Source organism: Aptenodytes forsteri, unplaced genomic scaffold, assembly GCF_000699145.1.
Source record: "Aptenodytes forsteri isolate BGI_AS27 unplaced genomic scaffold, ASM69914v1 Scaffold66, whole genome shotgun sequence".
NCBI classification, from domain to species: domain Eukaryota; kingdom Metazoa; phylum Chordata; class Aves; order Sphenisciformes; family Spheniscidae; genus Aptenodytes; species Aptenodytes forsteri.
In genome coordinates, this window is record NW_008795131.1 from 4,160,871 (window position 1) to 4,181,887 (window position 21,017).

At 48.3% G+C, this 21,017-nt stretch overlaps 1 protein-coding gene across 2 annotated transcripts in view; it reads right to left on the reverse strand.

The window, feature by feature from the left end:
- Nucleotides 1-6,517: 6,517 nt before the first annotated feature.
- The window catches only part of ACACA (acetyl-CoA carboxylase alpha), a 140,157-nt gene continuing 125,657 nt past the window's right edge, over nucleotides 6,518-21,017 (reverse strand). For both annotated transcript variants that reach the window (XM_009278242.2, XM_009278243.2), the window contains 4 exons: nucleotides 13,951-14,105; nucleotides 12,803-12,973; nucleotides 8,682-8,818; nucleotides 6,518-7,232 (listed from right to left, as the gene is read on the reverse strand). In XM_009278242.2, coding sequence (XP_009276517.1) covers nucleotides 7,106-7,232; nucleotides 8,682-8,818; nucleotides 12,803-12,973; nucleotides 13,951-14,105 — 590 coding nt within the window. In that variant the 3' untranslated portion in view covers nucleotides 6,518-7,105. The remainder of the gene's footprint in view (nucleotides 7,233-8,681; nucleotides 8,819-12,802; nucleotides 12,974-13,950; nucleotides 14,106-21,017) is intronic.

A 21,017-nucleotide genomic window follows, 5' to 3' on the forward strand; every position in this document is an offset into this window, starting at 1 on the left:
ATTATTTTTTTCTTATTAAGCTTAAATAAAAATACACTCAGTTTTTAAGTATGTAACAGGTTAGAGCAGAGGAAGGGAAGCCCACTCCACGACCCGTGCTTCCCCGGCAGACGAGGCCCAGTGCGCGGGAGCAGATGATCCCACCTTGTTTCTCCTTGCGGTGATTATCCCTTTCCCTCTGCTCCTGCCGTGCTGCTGCCCCGGTCCTGCCTCTGCTTGAAAGGGGATGTGTTGCAACAGTTTTATCCTTTTTCTTTCCCCTTAGCAGATTTTCTCTGTAGCTGCATTGTTGCACTTCACTGTGTCCCTGGAGCTGTCTGCAGAGCTGATATTAATTAATGATTTTTGCACCTCATCATTGCAGATTTGTCGCCCTTCTAGTCACCTGCTTCCCAATACCTTCCATGTTGTATGGAGCGAAGGGTCCACCACACCAAGGAAGAGCCAGCTCAGCTGCAGAGACTTGGTGCGTGAAATCCTGGGTTTAAAAGCAGGGAAAAAAGCGCACCTGTGTACGGCTGCAGTTCTGGCTGAATTCCGCTACCCCTGCACAAAGTAGCCTGGGGACAACCCCGCGCGGCGCGATGTGAGCGGCCAGTTACCAGGTACAGCAAGTGTTCCTTTGGGCGAGGAGGCGGCACGCTGCCCCAGGTTTCTTTCGTGACTTTCCTTTTTTTAAAAGCGGGGAAGAAAAAGTGTGATCATGTCGCTAAACCCAGCTCCTCTGACCGGTGCGCCCGAGAGTAGTACCTGGATTTTTTTGCCTGCTCTTCAGGCAGCCGTGGGCCCGGTGCCTCAGCACTGGCTGTGCCAGGAGGAGCTGCCGGCTCCGCAAAGCCATCGGAGCTTTTCTTTTCCCTGTTCCTCACTGGTGCTGGGCCTTGGCCCTCTCGATCGATGCGGGGAGAGGCGGCAGCGGAGGGCAGGCTCCCTGCCCTGTGGAAGAATGTGGCATTTTTTTCTTGGCTTTAGAAAATAAGTGCCAAGGTGAGTATTGACTTGGTGTGGAAAACATAACGTATCATGGATGAACAAATACGCTCGCTGGCAGCGAAGCTGTAGCTGCAGCTCTCAGGGAAGTGCATTGATTTCTCCCGTCCCCCTCCAGCTCGCAGCTCTCTGGTCAAAATTTGCCAGGCGGAAACGCACTAAATGTCACCGTTGGCTCCTCTCCGCTGCCCTTTCCATTTCAGGATCCCACTAATGACCTTTTGTACAGCAAAGAGCCCGGCAGTGATGCTCACCCCTCCCACGCAGCTAACGCAAGCTGTGAGAGTCACAGGCAAAGCACCGTCCGGGGAGCTGTGGGGAGACGGGCCCAAAGGGTCCGTGGCTACGGGGAAGGGCTGATTTACAAGTACCAGGGTGTGATGAGCAATCCCCTGTTCGTTAGCGAGCCAGTTCGTTTAGTTTATGATGATGCCAGTCAGTGGGCTGCTCCAGTGCAGCGCGCTACGCCCGTGGGCCTCCCCAGCTGTTAACGGTCCTCCGGGTGTAACCACCTTCCATGGTGAATCCTGGCAATGTCAGGTCCTGTCCCCTCCGTCCACCCGTCCACCCCCCCCACCCCACCCCCCGTCAATTCTGGCTCCCCAGCAATAGGCAGAAACCAGCCCGACGCGGCGGCACCTTCCACCGTACCGTGGTGGCACAATCCACGCTCGGCGTGTCTCCCCACCCCTCGAACTGTACCTGTACTTATTTTCTGAGCAGCAGCAGCAAAGCTGAGTGGCCTGCGACCATCGTTAAAATCTCATGGTTTAATAACCACAATTCTGAAAGGCATCAAGGGGAGTAAATTAGCTGCTTCCAAAATTTGTGTCGGGGGGGTGATTTCATGCTGCTTGCACTGTCAGAGCAAGCATTAAGGATGTTTAACAGAGAGCACCATGTCCCTACCCTACTTTGGGGTTTGCTGTGCTGGCAAAGCTGTCTGGCCTCTGTGGCTGAACGCTGCCGCTGCACCAACCCCTTTTTCCAGTTTGACTCGTGTGTCCTTTAAAGTTGTAGCACCAGGGCACTTCATTTTTTTTCTTTTTTTTTTTTTGAGAGCGCACTGGATGTAACGTTAAAAGGGTAATATGAAACACTTTAAATGTGGTAACTTCTCGTTTGTATTGTTTGAAGAGATAAGAGTCAAAGCCCTACTAAGCATGCTTTTGAATTTACTTATCAGTGTTTAAGCAGGCTTTTCTCCCTGCCATCCCCCCCACCTGGGCATGTGGTACATGGGGAGAACCTGGGCCGGCAGCGTCAGCTTATGAGGCCCCCGTTTCATCTGCTGACCTTGATCGTAAGCGCAGCGCTTTATTCCTGGCATGAAAATGGTCCCTCGCCTGGATTTGAATATGCTGCAGGAGAAAGTGCAGCCCGTGTAATCCCCGAGTAACAACTCATCAGAGCCACCACCCGGAGAAGCTCCGGCGGTGACGTGCCCGTGTCCGGCAGCGGGGCAGCTGGCGGCTCCGCAGCTCTGCCCTCCCTTGCACGGCCCCGGGGACAGCCCCGGACACTCGCAGCCTCCAGCGCGCACGAAGGACGGTCGCTCGGCCAGGGAGGGGGTTCCATGTGTGCGGGAGGAGGCTGGACTGTGCGTTACACCCCAGCACCCCCGGTCTGGGTGAACTGGGGCAGGCTCAGCTCACCCAGTTCCTGCCCCGTCCCCCGGGGAGTGGGTGGCCCAGCGGCAGCACCGGCAGCTCTGGCAGGTTCAGAGCGATTGTCCCCGATGCTGCGGGGCTGCGGCACGGGCAGAAGCGTCGAGTGCCGTTCAATAAGGGCACAGATAACCAGGATGATTTCCACTAAGTTTTCCTAATGCTGCCAATTAACAGCAAGTGAGATATCTCTCCCCCCGCCAACAGAATATTAATTCTTTATTAATTCATGATACAGCTGCTAATTAGTACCTACACAAATGGGCATTATACCTTTGCAAAACATTGCACAGCAACTAGATAGAAGGTGTATTGGGGAATTCTGTGTGCGATGGGGGGGGGCAGAGGGGCTGTGTTAATCCTCTCCACCCCAACCCCCCAATAGCAAAGAATTTCAACTTTCAGACAAACAACTTCATTTACAAGTGTGTCTCTAATTAGCTGCAGAATTAGTAAAGCAGAGTTTCCCCCCATAGATCGGCCAAACCCCTGAGGGAGGCTGTGGAATAGAGAGAATCGCATTTCCAATTATTTTGTTGAATTGCTAATTTAGTTATTGTGCCTGGCGTAATTGTGATGGGTATTGGGTGTGCAATTCAATTTGTTTTAAATATTTGTGGGAAGGCTGATCAGTAATGGAGCTGACCTATTTCATGGCCCAAATTGAGAGAAGAGACTAAAACAAAAAACAGCTACAAAGCCACAGTTTGTCTCAGTTTTTATTTTGATGTCTCTCATCCCTCTTAAGACTGTTGATGCAACAAAAGGTTTACATTAAAAGATGATGGCACTTTGATCTTGGGCTTTTGAGAGCTTACGGCTTTGGTACTTCTTTTCTTGGCATTTTAATGTGTAGATATTTTAGGCTAAAGAGTTTTAAATGTGTTTCTGGAGTTCAGCAGGGTCCGTCCCCCATTATGTTATGTTTGTTAAGGTGATTTAGGTTTTTAACTATCAGGGTTCTGGTTTGAGAAATGCATGAAAAGTAACTGCTGGAGCTGGGTTTGCTACCATGGTCCAATTTAACATCACACGAGTACTCACCTTCAGCGTGGGGACCGTCTGAAAGGTGTTTGTGTTCACCGCGCTCCCGGGCTGGCAGGGGCCACCCTTCAACCAAAGGTCCTGGCCGTTCGTTTCTGGCAGGCTCCTGCTGAGCTCCCTGCCTAGTAACAGCTCCGGGGAGAGGGTTCATGGACGTTCTCCCACCACCCTCAGAGGCAATCGCTGGGGCTGGGTTTTTTTTCCTTTCTGTTTGTTTCAGTCACTATAATGTTAAGCAAATAAATCCATGGAGGAGGAACAGGACTCGCTAATGGCTCACTGGGATGGCGGCTGTGGCTGGGAGTTACACCCCGAGCCTTGAGCAGAGACCAGAGCCCACGGTGGGACGAGGAGCTGGTCCTTCTGCCCCGGCACCCGTGGCTCCAGCACGGCTCAGCGCCGACAGTCCAGCTCCTCCCGCTGCCGAGGATGCGAAGTGGACATGATGAAGCTCCGGGAAAGGTAAATACTCAGGTTTTCTCTGGCTGGCTGAGGTTTTGCCCTGTGGGGTTACATCTCAGAAGGTTTATTTCAAACATCTGCAGAGTCTGACCACGGGTAGGAACAAGAGCGGCAACAGGGGCCTGGCGAGAGGCAGTGTTTTGTGATGAGCCCGAGCAGCTCAGGCGAGGGGCACAGCCGAGACCACAAGGCACTCTGGATCCATCCTCCCAGCGTCGGCAGCCACCAGACCTTGTTCCGAGAGGTGCCGCATAAGACTCCTTGCTCCGTCCTTAAGGAGAAGCAGAGCTCCCCGAGGGGTGCTCAGGACAAGGGGTGACAGATTTCCACTCCCGGCAACGGAGATGTAATTCATTCTTTTTATTAAAAGAAATTGAGGTAAGTGAAATAACTTCAGCACCAGCGAGAACTGTATGTACCAAGGGTGGTTTCCCGGCCGCCCCTGCCCCGCTGGGTAACCGAACCGCAAGCCTGTGGCACCGGCACACAGCCGGGACTGGGGGAGAACGGCTGGGACGTCAGCCGGTGACGCTGCCACGGTGCACCGGCAGGCTCGGACCTCCACAGGGCTCACAAGGCTAGTGCCGGACTCTGACTTCAGACCAGCTCCCACGTTTCCCTAATGGCTGGGTTTTTTTGGAGCTATTTTACCCCCAAATTAAGTGGACCCTGACCCAGTGCCTGTAACACTGAAACAGAGGGGTCTGCTCTTGCCCAGCACACAAGAGACCTTGGCAGCTCCCACCCCAAGCAGTGTGCGCTGGGACATTTCCCGGAACATCCTGGATAAGGGACTGACTTGTGACACCACCATGTAGGAAATCCTGGTGACAGCGGAGGAGGAGCCCAACGAGTCGCCTGCGCCGCCACGGTGCCCCCTGAGCGGTCCTGCCTGGCTGAGACATTCTCTCCCTGTCCTGCATGTCCTGCTGCAGCCCACACAGGCATAAGTAAAAGCATCTTTGGAGGTTGTTCAGGGGGCTCTAGTGGAAAAAAAAAGTCTTTTAAATCAAATTAGGATTCTTAACTATTAAGAAAAAGCTAGTCCTTTGGATGACACAGCTCCACTGGCCACGGGCAGGGCTGCGCCGCTGCTGCTCATCCCCTGGGGAGGGGAGCCGTGACCCCCGGTGCTGCACCTTGATTTTACAGGAGCTGTGGCACCGCACGCACAAAGGGCTGCGTTGCAGTTCAGAAGGAAAACAGTACAGGTGTGAGGCACTGGCATCATCATTAATTATTTCTCTCGTAAAAACATCCCTTCTGATTCATGCTATACTAAAAGAGGAATTGTAAAATCTGAAATACTTTTAAGACAATCATTGGTGTAAGCTCTCCAGTACTACTCAGACTAAGTTCCATAACCCCCGTATTAGGGGTTGACGGTGCTTCACCCCAGAGTTCCAGCTTCTCTGATCTTTTATTACGGTCAGGAGGCCCATGAAAACAAAAAAGGGTAGAAATAAGCCAGGGACCTGGGCTGGGGTCAGCCTGCAGTGATCTGCGCTGCTGCCACACCTCCGACCTGGGCAGCCTGGCTCAGTGCCGGCGCTGCACTTACCTGCCGAACATCCACTGGGGACAATTATTCCTGACCGGCTGCAAAGAGTGACCATTGGAACGGGTAAAAAAAGTCAGCTGGTGCTAAGGAAGGGGATTACCAAAAACAACTGTTCTTATATTTCCGTCTTCCCATGGGAATAACGGCAGTCCCTTCCCCCAGCCGCGCACCAGGGCCACGCAAGTGCAGGCAGCTCCGCTCGAGCCAGCTCCGGGGCAGAGGTGGGCGATGGAGAAAAACTTCGCTCAGATGCATTAGACTGAGATTTCCTTTCGCAGTTCTAACCCCATTGGTGTATTTGACTCTGTCCTTTCCCCTCCCTTACCCTGGCAGGCTGTATCTGCTTTCTGCTCCAGTTACCTACTCATATGAAAGGGATTAGCACTTACATGAAGTATATGCAATGTGGGGCAGCCCCATGTCTGTTATCCCTCAAAATAAGTAGGGAAGGAAGAGCAGAAATGGCTCAGCAGCTGCATTTTGGTCTCTTTTACCTTCTCCTAGAAGCGCCTTTCATGCAGTTTACTGACCTAAAGGAATTAGGAATTTACCTGTTCTAAAGGAATTGGGCACAAAAGCAAAGCCAGCGGGGATTTAGCCTCCGAAATCCTGCCCCCGCCACCTTCACAGTTCCTGGCAAGCCCAGGAGCCTTCCCCACAGCCTGCCCGGGGCGTGGGGACAGCACTGGCCGCACCAGCTTAAACGCTGTTTTTCCTCTACTACTAAAGTAACAAGACAGACGTTTGAAATACAAATCACCACTGGCTGACAGAGACGAGAGGCCTGACTCGGTGGTGGGGTCCACTCGCCCACAGGGCGCCAGGCGGGAGGATCTTGGGCTCCCACCCGCTCCTGGGAGGCAGAGCCCGGCCTCGGCTGCAGCAATGCTCTCGCAGGGTGTAACGTTGGCACTTGTCAGCACAAAGCTGCCGCTACCAGGCGGGGTGTGAAAAGAGAAGCAGGCAGGGGCACAGGGGCGTTGTTAATTTAAACGAGCCCCTGCTTTGCTATGCCAAGACCTCACGGTACCGGAGCACCCTTCATTGCCTGGCTGTAGCGCTTTCGGGTGGCAGCCGAACAGCGAACTGATGCACTGGTCCAGTCATGCTTTGTTAAATAAATAAGGTACAGTTAGACAGCTGTAACTCAATTCCGCAGGCGCTTGTGTTTATACATTTTCCTCGTGTCTCTGGCCAAAGAACACACTTCCTCTGGTCAGTCTGATTTGAAAAAATAAAAATGTCACTCTTCCAGCGTTTCCCTGAGCCTCCCCGTCTCGGTACAGTGGTCACAGTCGAGCAGACAAAGGGCAATTCTGAGCTTTTTTTTTTTTTCCCCTCCACTGTACCGGGCAGGGGGGAGTGTGGGAAATCGATGCTCTTACGTCGAAGAAGGCGAGTCCATTGTGGAGAGGATCCGCACGATCTCGGCTCGCTGGGTGGGTGATATATGCTGGGTCATGTGCACTATCGAATCCATGGCAACCTCCGGATTGGCCTGGACCAGGCTGGAAAGAGGCGAGAGTTAAGTGACGGCAGCCCCGACACTCGCACCCGAGCGTGTCCGACAGCTCCCCATCAGGCCCAGGGGGGAGGACTGAAATATGGGGTCTTTAAGAGAGACTGGACGAGGCAGCAGGCACTTGTGTGAACTGACTCCGAGCAGCACAAGAGCTGTGCTCGCTTGGAGGCCCTTGTGCCACTCAATTTGCTGGTGGCAGACCTGCTCAGACACGGATGGAGGCTGAAATCCCGCGAGGCCGGACCATGTGGACCCAGGGCAGACATGGGGAGGCCAGGAGCTCTGGAGCGTGCCCTGATCCCACCAGCAGCACCTTCAGAGGCTGCTGAGAGCACCCACATCTCCCCCTCCCAGATGTTGCAGAGCCCCGTCCGCTGTAGCACAGATGGAGAAACTGGTGGAAATGACGGGAAGAGACGCCCTACGGAGTCAGACACGGGACACAGAAACCAGCGGAGCTTTACTCCACAGGTTGGTGCCCTCCCCCAGCTCTGCTGTCTCAGAGGCAAAGCTGCTCTAAGAGACCTCTAGCCTCAGACATAAAAATTATCAGTTAGATCTGTTCATGTCTAGCAAAGTGTTTGGCTCACGAGGCTGGATAAATGTCTGTGCAACCGCGCACAGTAACTCTTACAAGCAGGAGGAACAGATACTCTACCAATGTTTTAGTATTTGGGGAATGTCTGTGCAACCGCGCACAGTAACAGCAGGAGGAATAGATACTCTACCAATGTTTTAGTATTTGGGGGGTTTATTTGGTGTAGTTCTAAAAAGCAATGGAAGGGAACTGGGCATTTTATGACATTGAGCACAGAAGAAACTAGGTAGCTTGCCTGGAAAGTCTGGGGCTAGAAAAAATAAAGGGAAGGAAGCCGGAAGGATATTCTGGCCTTGTGTGGTCAACATACCATTTTGATAGCGGCAGCCCAGCTCAGAGATTTGCCTTCTCTCCCTGCTTCACGCAGTATGCGGCCCTCTAAAATAATTTTCCATAATCCGTGTCAAATGGAGAAAAGACACATTAGCAGTGAAATTTCTGTGCCCTGGCTCTTCACGGCTCCTGTTTCAGTAAAGGGTGGGCATGGCCAGGGAGGTTTGGGTACTGCTGGATTAGATCTCCACTCTGCTGGTTTGTGATTTTGCTCAAGGCACCTGCACGTACAGTAGCACTACAGCCTGGGCAGGAGGACCAGGAGATGTAGACTTTGTACAAATCCCTCTGTTTCACAGTAGCTCCACATTTGCCCCTGTATTTGCATTTCCAAAGGAAACTGCATCTCCACACACTCCTTATGTGTTTGCCACACAATGTGAAATGCGTGCGGAACTGACAGAGCCACTTTCCTCAGCCGGGGAGGCACACGTGGCCAGGATCAGAGCCTGAACTTTTTAAAATCCCTGTTCTGCAGGGGCAGAGCGTGCGTACTTGGCTTACCTCCGTATCTGTTTGAGGATGTAGTCCCTCGAGATGTATTTGATGTTTTCATCCACAACTGAGCGAACGCCTTCTTCTTCCGTCAGCTGTTTTTCCAGCCACTCCACCAGGTCCTTATTACTGTCCCATAAGTACGCCTGCAAACAAACCGCACGTCACCCGGCGGGCCCCAGTGCTGTGCACGCTCCCGCTCCCCACATACCGTTCCCGAAATTTAACTCGCGATTATTGGCAGCCATGGGTAAAACATTTGGCTGGCAGCCCTCTGTGGTTTTCCCAGTGTGTGTGGCTTTTACAAACACAACTAACAATTAGCAAAAGTCAAAAGACGATATATTTCTTTTGCATCTCCTTCCATAAACGTGACTAAAGGGGAACCACGGAGGCAGCAGTGCTGCCAGTGGCTGCTGCTAAACTAGCTGCATCAGCCCCAGAAGCTGTCCCAGCTAAAATCCCAGTTTCCTTCTGTGATCAGATGCCCAACTCTTGGTGAAATATGACTGACCCTGAGGTGAGGGCAGGGGTGGTCAGAGGTGCAGCTGATCTGGGGCTTCTCCCAGTGCTAAGCTGACATGGGACCCACGAGTCCCCATCACCTAAGACTGACCTGGTGTTAGTGTCCCCCAATAATCATGGGATCCCTGATCCAGCCCAGAAACCAAACAGCCTCTTCAGCAGGTGTGTGCACTGCAGAGGAGGTCGGGGTGTCGACATCCCTGAAAAGCCTTGGCAACAAAACCCTTTTTTTCTTTTGCAAGATCATTTCACCTGATATTTGCTAGGTAGTTGACTACATAATAATTCAGGAGTGTGTTAGACGCCTAATAGCCTTCTCGCTCCTCTCTTCTCTCATTTTCTTTACAAATCATTTAAGAATCGTTTTGTTAATGGTTTCCGGAAAAGCAAGTACCGCCATTAGCACTCATTCATATTTATGTCATTTTATTTGGGTAATTAAACACAAAGCTCGTCATTTAAAGGTGCACTATCCTTCTCTGTTATCACTAACGAAGTCAAAGTCAGAATGACAATGAGCTCAATGCAGTAATGCACTGTGGGGCCGAGCGGGCACCCTCCCGGCACGGGCGCAGACCCCAGCAGCCGAGGGCAGCAGAGCAACCACTGCTCCACCTGGGAACCGTAAACACCTTTGATCCTCGTGCTGCCTCTGTGGCCTGACTGGGAGCAGGGAGATTTCAGGGGCTGGCCCGGGAGTGGGCGGCAGAAGCACATGATGGATGTTTGCACCCAAAGGTGAAGCCTCGGTGTGTGGGGGGCAGCGCGTTTTGGAAAGGCCCTGGAAACCCCTGGAGCAGTAGCAGGGAAGCCAGCAGAACACCTCCCCTACCAGGACTCTACTTCACTGCATGCGGTGGGTTCCTCCAGCCAGCCACGCCGTCTGAGGCAGCGTCTCACCTCTCCCACTCTCCCAACAGAGCGACGCCTGCGCCTCGACAGCCGCCAGCCCGTTACAAGCCTTTGCAAAGCTGATTTCCCCCTGTCCTTGCCAATACTAGAGAGGAGTGCAAAGGCAGCACTCGCACTGATGAGCCTTCTCACTGCTCACCCTTTATTTACATATTTATCAGTTTCCAAAGTCCAAGAAATTGTTTCTCTCTTCCCTGGGACTCTCACAAGCAGCGCTCCTTCCCCGTGTTGACGAAGGTGTTATTGCACCCACGGGTGAGAGCCGGCACTGCCGTGAGGAAGCCCAAAGTGCAGATCCTATTCCAGTCCCCAGCGTCGGTCCTGCCTGACACACTTTAATAAGAAACCAAGATTTTTTTTTTTCTTTAACATTACACCTATGATGATTGTCTTAAATCAGTGATGTCATTTCAACCTCAAGATTTTGCTTATTCCATTGTTTTTTCTTCTTATTATTTTAAACTCGTTAGGTTTTGCTCCTTGCTTCTGCCCCTAGACATGACAGAAATGCTCCCTGCATACTAAGTAGGGCACTTAGGAAGATTTCAGGGAAGGGAAAAAAAAACCCAAGAAGCTGCCTTACGGTTGCAGACCTGCATAAAGCTAGATTTACCCAAGAATCCCAAAGCTTTTAGTTTAGGAGAATATTTAATACTCTTATTAATCATTTTTAATCCGTTTGCTTTTAATTAAGAAACAGCATGATGCTTTCCTATCAACATATGCCAGGGAGCAGATTAATTGTGGCTTAAGATAACTCTCCTTGATTGGTGTAATGTATTAGCTAACGAGATGCCAGCTTTTAAAGACGCTCAGACACTACCTTGGAAAGCCTGCTGCCCTCCAGAGAACACTTCCCCCCCCTTTTCTGGAACCCCTGAGTGTTTGTGGCTTTAAAAATAGAATAAAATAAAATAAAATAAAATAAAATAAAATAAAATAAAATAAAATAAAATAAAATAAAATAAAATAAAATAAAATAAAATAAAATAAAATAAAATAAAATAAAATAAAATAAAATAAAATAAAATAAAATAAAATAAAATAAAATAAAATAAAATAAAATAAAATAAAATAAAATAAAATAAAATAAAATAAAATAAAATAAAATAAAATAAAATAAAATAAAATAAAATAAAATAAAATAAAATAAAATAAAATAAAATAAAATAAAATAAAATAAAATAAAATAAAATAAAATAAAATAAAATAAAATAAAATAAAATAAAATAAAATAAAATAAAATAAAATAAAATAAAATAAAATAAAATAAAATAAAATAAAATAAAATAAAATAAAATAAAATAAAATAAAATAAAATAAAATAAAATAAAATAAAATAAAATAAAATAAAATAAAATAAAATAAAATAAAATAAAATAAAATAAAATAAAATAAAATAAAATAAAATAAAATAAAATAAAATAAAATAAAATAAAATAAAATAAAATAAAATAAAATAAAATAAAATAAAATAAAATAAAATAAAATAAAATAAAATAAAATAAAATAAAATAAAATAAAATAAAATAAAATAAAATAAAATAAAATAAAATAAAATAAAATAAAGTAAAATGCTCAGATTGGAGGACTGTGACAAAAACAACCTAAGAGCAGCTCCAGAGATTGCTCTTCAAAGATCTTCAGAGTTTTAGCACAATTAAAAACGAAATCCTCAACACAGCTATCAGATGAGGACTGCAGACAGTGCGAAGGTGACCCCTCACCCCAAACCCTGGCAGTTAGATCTTACAGCTGATCTGCATCCCTGCCTTTGACAGCATGCCGTGCCGTGCGGCGTTAAAGCACTGCGCAACCCGGGGGACGCGGGACACTTGGCAGAAGAACGGCAGGGGCTCTCCTGGGCCGAGTCGTGGCAATGGTGACGGACTGCCAGGCACGTGCGATCTGTCCCCACCATCTCTAAGTTTGTGGCCCGGGGAAAGGGAAGGAAGGCGAGGGCAGCCCAGGGGAAAGGGGGACAGTATGGCCATGGTCTGCCCTGCAAGCAGCAGGGCAGGTAGGTAACATAGGCTGGCTGTACATCTGCCGGACGGAACATCTGGATACAAGCAGTGAATCCCCACACCCTTCTCAGTGTCAGTGGGATAGAGCAGGATTGAGGATATTACTCAGTAAAAAAGAATAATTAAAAATAAAATAAAAATCCTGCTTCCACATCACAGAGGATCCCAAGGGTATGCAGGGGCTGGTCTGCACAGCTAGGACAGCTCCTCCGTAACAGCCTCTGTAACCGCAAGCAGCTCCGCAGTGCTATTTTAGGCACGCTGTGCACAGAAACAAGGAGATGGAGATATTCAGGGCTGGTGTATAGAGCGTGTGTTGTGACTCCTGGGATTTCTGCTGCCAGTTCTGCCAGACAGCAGCACCTCTGCGCAGTCTTCTTCCCACACACTGCCCTGCCTCGCTCTGCTGAGCGAGCTGTTCGTCTTTGTAAGATTTTCATATCAATGGTGCTACATGCTTGGGGAAAAAACCTGTTTTGCTTTTCTGGCCTGCTATAAAAAGCGTCCCCATAAAACAATTCATGACCTGGAACATTACTCAGAAGTTCTCTTTCATCACCTAAAATGTTTGTGGACATTACAATTAAAAACAGAGATCAAACTCCACCTAGGAGAACTTCACTGAACTTAAGCCCAGGAAAGAGGTGAAATTGCTTTTTCATTTACCTTCACTGTCCCTTCAACTTCCACAAACCAGCGTCTCAGCATAGCCTGGATCTGCCCATCAGTCAGCTCAGGATTGGCATCATGGATCTTCTTTTTTACCACATCTTCTAGAAGAAGACGTCTTAATCTCCAGTAGAAGAAGGTACGGGAAGTTTTCCAGTCTAGAATGTCCTGCCCAAGACATAAGTGGAGAAGGAGAAATGAGGGACAACATTTATGTGGAGAAATATATATGCCTCATTCCCAATGGCAAAAAAAGGCTTACACTCGTTATATACTTAGTTATACCGCTTACACAAGAGAAATACAAAGACTCCCACGTCTGAGCTTTGAAGACTTCCACCCTGTCATACCATTCAGTCACCAGAAGCTACATCCAGCCTCCTTTGTCTCCCAGAAGGAGAAGGAGAATGAGGGACAACATTTATGTGGAGAAATATATATGCCTCATTCCCAATGGCAAAAAAAGGCTTACACTCGTTATATACTTAGTTATACCGCTTACACAAGAGAAATACAAAGACTCCCACGTCTGAGCTTTGAAGACTTCCACCCTGTCATACCATTCAGTCACCAGAAGCTACATCCAGCCTCCTTTGTCTCCCAGAAGTCTGCTCCCTTCTGCAAAAAGAGACACAGCTCCCCAGATGAGCAGCACAGCCCAAGACACTCACATCCAAGGGGAGAGGGAACTAGGAAAATCTAATCGTCCAGGGTTCAAACCCTGACATGACAGCTGGCCTTCAGCTATGCCATTATAGCCCTTCCCATCACTGAGGGTCCCCACGGGTACAGGCTCACCACGTTCCCTGCCTTCCCCTTCTGCCAGGGCAGACTGCAATGTGCTCTGTGGGGTTTTTGATGTGGTCGCTAATGACCAACCGGCAAAGCCCAGAAAATGTGGGGTCTCAAATGGACACGGATCAGGTAAAGGTGCTAGAAAACATGATGTGCTTGTGTTCTGGGGCCAGAAAACAGCTGGCGGGTGGAGAGGGTTTGCTCCTGTGGCAAGAGTCATTGGGGCAGAGGTTTATTTGCAGCCCCGCAGGATGACAAGTTCCTCTGATCCTGCCGCCTCCAGCAGCAGCTTGCCCCACTGAGGGCAAACCCTCCAGCTATGTCCCCAAGGAAAGCTCCATGATACTCACAGTTATGACACCCTTCTCCTGCATCCGGCCGGGTGTGTCGTGCAAGTCAGCAAACTGCATGGCTACCTGGTGGTAAATGGGAATCAGGAATTCCTCCCGCTCCTTTAGCTTGGTCTCCAGCTCTTTTCGGTCAGCAGGGCTCAGCTCGGGGGTACCTGCAAGCAGGCATAGCCACACATCAGAGACCTTTGGCAGGGTAAAACAGAGGGGTGTACAAAGGACTGCTGCACGGAGGAAAGGCAAGCAGCTCTGGACAGTCCAGAGGGAGAATGGAACTTTCTTCTGTTCCTGCGTACAGGCAAAACCCAGACTGTATTTGGCCAGGACAAACACCAGATCATCAGCTCCCAGCAATGCCAAGCAGAGTCTTGAGTCAAATGTAAGTGTTCCAGCCCAGATTTCCTGCCACCGATATTCAGCAAGAGCTTCAAAGGAGTTTTCACCATGGAAACTATTCCATTTAAATGCCAATGAGCTGAACCATCAATTAAGTGACATTTACTGGACTTACTCCTAAAAAAGAGTAATGTCCCAACACGCAGTTCATTTAGCAAGAAACATGGACAATGTAAAACCACCTACACAATTTCAAGTTTTCCTGCAGGCTGGTTCCTGCCAGTAGCTGTTAGAGCCACTGCCTCATTAAGGAAAACACACAAGTTGGGCTAGAGACGCCAAAACCGCTCACATTCAGTTTACCAGCGATCAGCACACACTAGTCTCAACCACGGACTACCATGATGGACAAGAATAAAACTGTGTCAAGAAGATAATGTCCTGTAGAGTTCATAATTTTTAATTTATTTTATAACATTCAGCCCAGATGAAATTGACTTTGATTAAAACAAAAACACGCGTTAAACAGTTTCTGATTAATTTTGGAATTGCCTGACCCAGACTAAGCCAGGCAAGGGGAAACGCATCGTGCTGTGGAGACACGTCGCAGGTCCTGCCACTTCCTGCAGCAGAACAAGGTGCTCCTTCCCACAGCTGCCCCTTTATCAAACCAAGAATGTAAATCCCCTCTTCTCCCTCTAACAGGCCACAGGGAGCATAACCATAAGTGCAACTCTACTGAACCTACAGTAATTTACACCAGGTCAAAGTTGGCCCAGAAGTAGGTTGATGCTTCTCCTACACTGCCTCACCAACATATGTGCAAGAGGTCCTTGTGCAGAGGCAGACTATTTAGAGCCAATCTTAGTTCAATTTAAGCAAAGATTGCAATCTGAGCCAAATTATACGGTACTGGATACTCTGCTGAATTGTGCCATTTTTTAACCTCCCACCCACACCAGAAGCTCTGGTTGCAAGTTCACGGCCTCCGAGACAGCTGCCTCCCATCCCGCCTCCCCTTTTAAAGCCGAGGTCGCTGGCAATCTGAAGCCGGGTCATGGACAAGTCTTGTTCCAAGCACTGGTGGGTTGTAACATTCAACTATCCTACAGCACCTTCCATTCAAATGTTAATATAACCGCCCACGCGCCTGGGAGACATGCAAGCATGATTGCGTCTTCAGTGTACAGAGGGGAGCTGAGATATAAAACAAAGAGGCGTCCTACCCAGTAGCACAAGAAGTCAACGGGAGAACCTGGAACAAAAGCTGGTGCCGTGATTCAGCCGGAGGACAATGGTTCTTCCCTTGTTATCTTGTAGGCTGAGTATCATGACTGCATTTTGTGGTGTGTGAACACTACCGAGCTTTTTTTGGTTTTAATCTTTATCGTTTGCAAAGGAATGTCAATGGGATTAAGTGCAACATCTACCCTTACATCAACACCTATTGTTAAACTGCCACGCTTCCAGGCTGGGTGACATGGAAAGCAATGGCTGGGGAGAGGCAGGCGGACAGCTGAGCAATGGGGGTCCTCAGCAGCTCCACAGCCACGGTCCAGTCTGACAACCACAGGCTCTGGAATTGCAGCAGGAAGCCAGAGCAATCCAAGTCCCTCCCAACAAAACCAGATGAAATTAGCGGGCAGAAGCTTTATGAAAACCCCAACAACAGGGAACACTTTCACACAGCGCAAAATCAAATGGTAGGACTCATTGCCACAGGAGGTCCTGACTACCAAAAGTACAAATGGGCTCACAGAAAGTGATCAGATAAATTCATGCAAGGGAAGTCCATCGCAGGCTTCTAAGCACAAAGATGCAGATATAAATCTGTTCTCAGGAAGCCTCTAAACCACAGGACTGCTGAAAGCTGAGAGGGCATCCTGGGGAAAGCATCACACTGCATTTGCACGATGCTTCTACTCTTTCCCTGAGCATCCATGGCTGACCTCCCACAGACAGGATGATCCACGGCTGATGGACCAAAGGGCCGAGCACCCCAGTGGCTCTCACCGGTGGGTGCAGCACCGCAGCAGCTCATGCACAGCACCGTGACACCAGGGCTTTGGCTCAGACCCACCTTCAGGGGCCCACTGCATGCAGGCCCTGTTCTTTTCTACTTTGCACTACCTATGTTTTAATTTCCTTTCAGAGTTTCTCTTCCAAGTCAGAACAGGTTTGCGCACACACACACACACATTTCCAAGACACAGGCCAGCCATACAATGATTCTTTCTAGGGAAGGCATGTTTTTATGTGCCTACCAATATAAATGTTATCTAACCTTTCAAATGCTAGTAAGAAGGTTTTAATTAAGAGAAGCTACTCTTATAACCTTCAGAATAAAAAATTATATATATTTATCCATGTTAAATTCACAGGCTCCTACACATCCCCGTTTTAAATAGCAATGCATGCACTTAAGCCAGTAATGCTCATGTATTCTGGCCTATCTGCCACACTCACAGTGTACAGTCAAACCAGCCAGGCCCAGTAATGATTTAGGTGAGATTAACAAATATGTCAATGTCTATTTTCTGCTTAATTTAAAAGCAGCGTCTATAAAGATTTTTGACTTCTGAACCCTGTTCTCCTGGAAGAAAGAAGGTAACAATGAGGAGGGGGGATAAAGAGTGATTATCCCATCATCGATCGTTTGTCAGGAGCATTTCTTATTCACTGGACTATTGTAAAAAGCTAAGCTCTCGATCAATCCTGTAAGCCCCCTGTACAATTAAATATCTTGGAATGGTTTTCTTTCTTTCCTAGTCAGATCTTGAGGCCTCAGGGTTTTTCAGAAAGCTAGGGCTTTATTTATTTATTTCTTGGAAAAAGAAGTCTCCTTCCACAAATCTTATACTGGCAAGGAGAGGGGAGTTAAAATATGGGATTCCTTTGCTCTAAAGGTACTTGACAGTTAATGAAACTGTTAAAGTTTAAATCATAGGAACATTATAGACCTCTAGGTATGGATCGGCTACTAATCAATAGAGAAACAAAAGAAGCAGCACTCTGAAATGGCCACATTACAATGCAAACACAAAGTGTGGCGGGTTTTGGCATGCAGGTGGGGCACGCAGGTAAGACAGGACGACAATTTAAAGGAAGAAGGAACATATGTGTGACCTTCCTAACTTGGCAGGCAGCACAGGACACTTTATAAGGCAGCACTCTAAGTGCCATAAAATGTCACATTTATCTTGGATTGCAGTTTGCTCTGCAGTCTCCAAGTACGCTTGTATCTATATATAGTGCTGGTATGATCACAGCCATTGGCATGATCGGAAAAGGCCAGGTAAATGTCTTAATCCAGCTCTCAACACCTTTAAAGCCTACCCACAGTGGTAAAGGCACCAAGACCTCTTCGTTCTATGGCGTCTTTTCTTTTTTCTTTTTTTTTTTTTTTTTTTTTTTTTTTTTTTTTTTTTTTTAATCAGTAGGAAAACTGCCTTAAAGAAAACTGCCTTAAACAAGTTGAAAAAATGCCCTGGGGAAGCAATAACATTGGGGTACCAAAAAGATTAGAGAGTCTCTTCTGAGGTCAAAAGAGCAATATCCAGGGTCTTGCCAAAATGTCCGTCACCATACAAAAATTCCTCATGAACAACAGGCAAGGGATTTGCCCTTGCTAAAACCCTCTGCTCAAACACACCCAGGTTAAACCAACAAAAACTAGTTCAAAACCACACGTAAGAGGTATTTAACCTAAGATGTTCCCAAATACTTCGTGGAAGAAGCTGGTAGCTCGTGCCTGCCTCTCTCCCCCATCGTCCCCGCCCTGGCCTGTGCCCATCTCTGCTGTCTCTCTGCAGGGTGACACCAGCCTCCCCATCCAGCTGCTACAGCCAGGCTTTCAGGGTTACAAGCTCTTCCGCGTCCTACAGCCCGTAACAGGTCCCCAAACCTCAGGTATGGCCCCTCAGTACCCCGGTGGCACAGAACAATAAATGCCAAATACTACGGTTGCCAAAACAAGCCCTTTAACCACCCTGCAGAGAAGCACTTCCCGGCCGCTGCAGCAGGGACATGCAGGCGTGCTTTACAGCCCACGATCATGGAGGAAGGCTTCAGAGGAGTTGCCCTCCCCGTGCAGACAAATGGAAAAGCTGCCGCAATAAATCCATAGAGAGACCTCTCCTGTAAAGCGCTCTGATACTGAAGATCAATTTATACTCCTCTCCAAAAGTTAAGGGAAAGCATCATGGCAGGGAAAGCAACATCTAAACTATTTTGATTTGTGCCCCATTAAACAAAAAATCTCCTCTGAAGTAAGCGGCGTTTCCGAGCATCCCCCCAGTGCATGTGCCTGGCAGAGGGAGCCATCGACAGCGCGGTGTCCTGCAGTGACTGCAGCCTGCTGCGGTGGCAGGGCGCGGGCTGCCTTTAATAAAGTTCCTGCCAGACGGAAATGGCTCAGCAGGACCGTGAATCACGGCTTCCCATAACATTTAGTAGCAAAGTGCTTTTTTTAAATATGACCAGTTTAACAGGTTAGACAAAATGACTTCAAGAAATGTTATTGTAGGTTCCCTCTGATTGCAGAAAGCCAGGCAGCTTCTGAATCAATTTGATGGTTTACGGCTTCTAAGCTGTTAAAATGTGGGATTTTCTCCCTCACCCTCGGCACACAGCCTCAGCATGGCCAAGCATTTACTTGCCCATTTTCTTGCCTCTTCTTCAAACATGCATTCAAAGATCTGGGCAAAGCCCAGCATCAAGGCCTCTGACCCAACCGATTCGCGGAGACGGCCCTCACGCTTACTCTCAGGCTCTGCACGCTGAGAATCAGGCAAAGCAGACGGCTTCAACCCAGGTTCCAGCCCATCGCACCTAGCCAGTGACACAGCAGAGGCACGAGTGGTTGGTGAGTGTGAGCGTGCGGAGCGCAGACCCAAGATGCAGCGTCCCCCTCGGCCGCAGCAGCAAGCCTCCTCCTCTGAACGACAAGCCGAGGACGTGCCCATGACCCGCCGCTGCAGAGACCAGATGTGACCCTTCCTTTGGTGCCTCCATCCAGACCTCAGTTGCTCACACACACGTTTGACTCTGGCAAATTACCCCACACCCATGATTTTCAAAGATGACTTTTATAACATAAATAGTAGCTATCTTTCTGGACTACAAAGAAGCATTAATAACAATTGATTATCTCAATGGTACAATTACTACAGGCAAATTTGGGGATTTTTTTTTCCCTGGGTAACACCAAAAAATCCACGTTAAGTTCAATTTATCTTGGCATCTGCTTGTGGCCATTCTTTTCAGCAAAGCGGTTAAATCCCACTGCAGCATGTGCTGGAAGGGTCCTTAAGAAATGAACTCTGGAGAAGTACAGCAGTTACTCCGCATCCAATGACGTAATTAAATGTCGATTTTTAACCCTGGTTATGACTGTCCCATCTGATTTCTACACCTGCAACAATAATCCTCCTACCTGAATCTCACCTTCTCTTCCTCTGCCTTTAACAAAGCTCTTGCCAGACAAAAATTCAGCAAAGGCAGCAAGAATGCCAATCGTGTCCAGGCTGCCCAGGCAACGCATCTCCCACCCCAGCTGGAGGGAGCCGCTCCAGAGGGGAGAGGGAAGGTCACTCAGAGCCACTCACCTCCCTGGAGAGACAGGCATTTTTGGATTGTCGCTTGTTTCTTTAAATGAGACTGCTTGTAATTGCTTCACTAAATATTCAGTAGGATTTATGTTATAAAGGTGCAATATGAAATAACAGTGAAGGTCACACATGCTCATGACACGGGCTTGAAATATCCTTGTCTATCCTAGCCCTTTCCAACTCTTTGCTCCTAAGGCCTCATATCGGCATCAGAGCAAACAGGCGAAGTGTGGCAGGTACGTAATTCCAAAAAATTCCTATTTTGGGGGAAACATCTACAGCCCTCCTGGGAGGATAGTCAAGATGCCAATTGTCATGAAGGAGCTGACAGAAATCAGTACTTGCTCTTCTAGACTCATGATTGTGAATTAACAACAATTTGAATGCAGCAGCACTTGCATATAGAAGCAGTTACTGGAAATCAGCATCGCCTAAAAAGACAGTTAAAATCGCACCGACTGCATTTGTCCAAGACTTCATGAGAGACGGAATCAAACAGCAGTATTTTTCTTAGTTGTTGCTCAAGAAAACAACTGGCATTTTGATTAATTACAACACCGAACAAACAACACACACCCCCCATCCCCCCCCGAAAAGAATTACTAGACTTTAGAGCTGCAATCTAACTCTCCAAGCTAAAGCTTGGAACCAGACGGGTCACAGGGTGGAAGTTTTCAGCCACTCAAGAAACAAGGCTGCGTCAGGGCTGTCCCCAGGACACCGGCGGCGAAGTCCTCACCAGCTGGTACAGTCGGGGCCCAGAGGGACCTGCGAGTTCACTCCCGGTACTGCACCCTGGCACGTTTATTTGCAGAGGAACTGCTATGCTAAAGTGGAGTTAGGGGTTCAGTGCTTGAGTGTTCACTCATTATTTGGAAATTTAAGAAAAGTTTTGCACATTCTTTAGCCAAATAAAGTGCGAAGCAAGTCAGAAGCCAGCATCACAGACTGACCTGTGGAAAGTTAAAGGTTGTCTACAGCATCAGTGTTTGTGCAGAAAACAACCACTGCCTCCCACTTCCCAAAGTGCTGCTGTACTATGTGTGGAGCTGTATGCCCCCCCCCCCCCCCCCCCCTTCCACTATCCCCCCCCCCCCCCCCCCCCCCCCCCCCCCCCCCCCC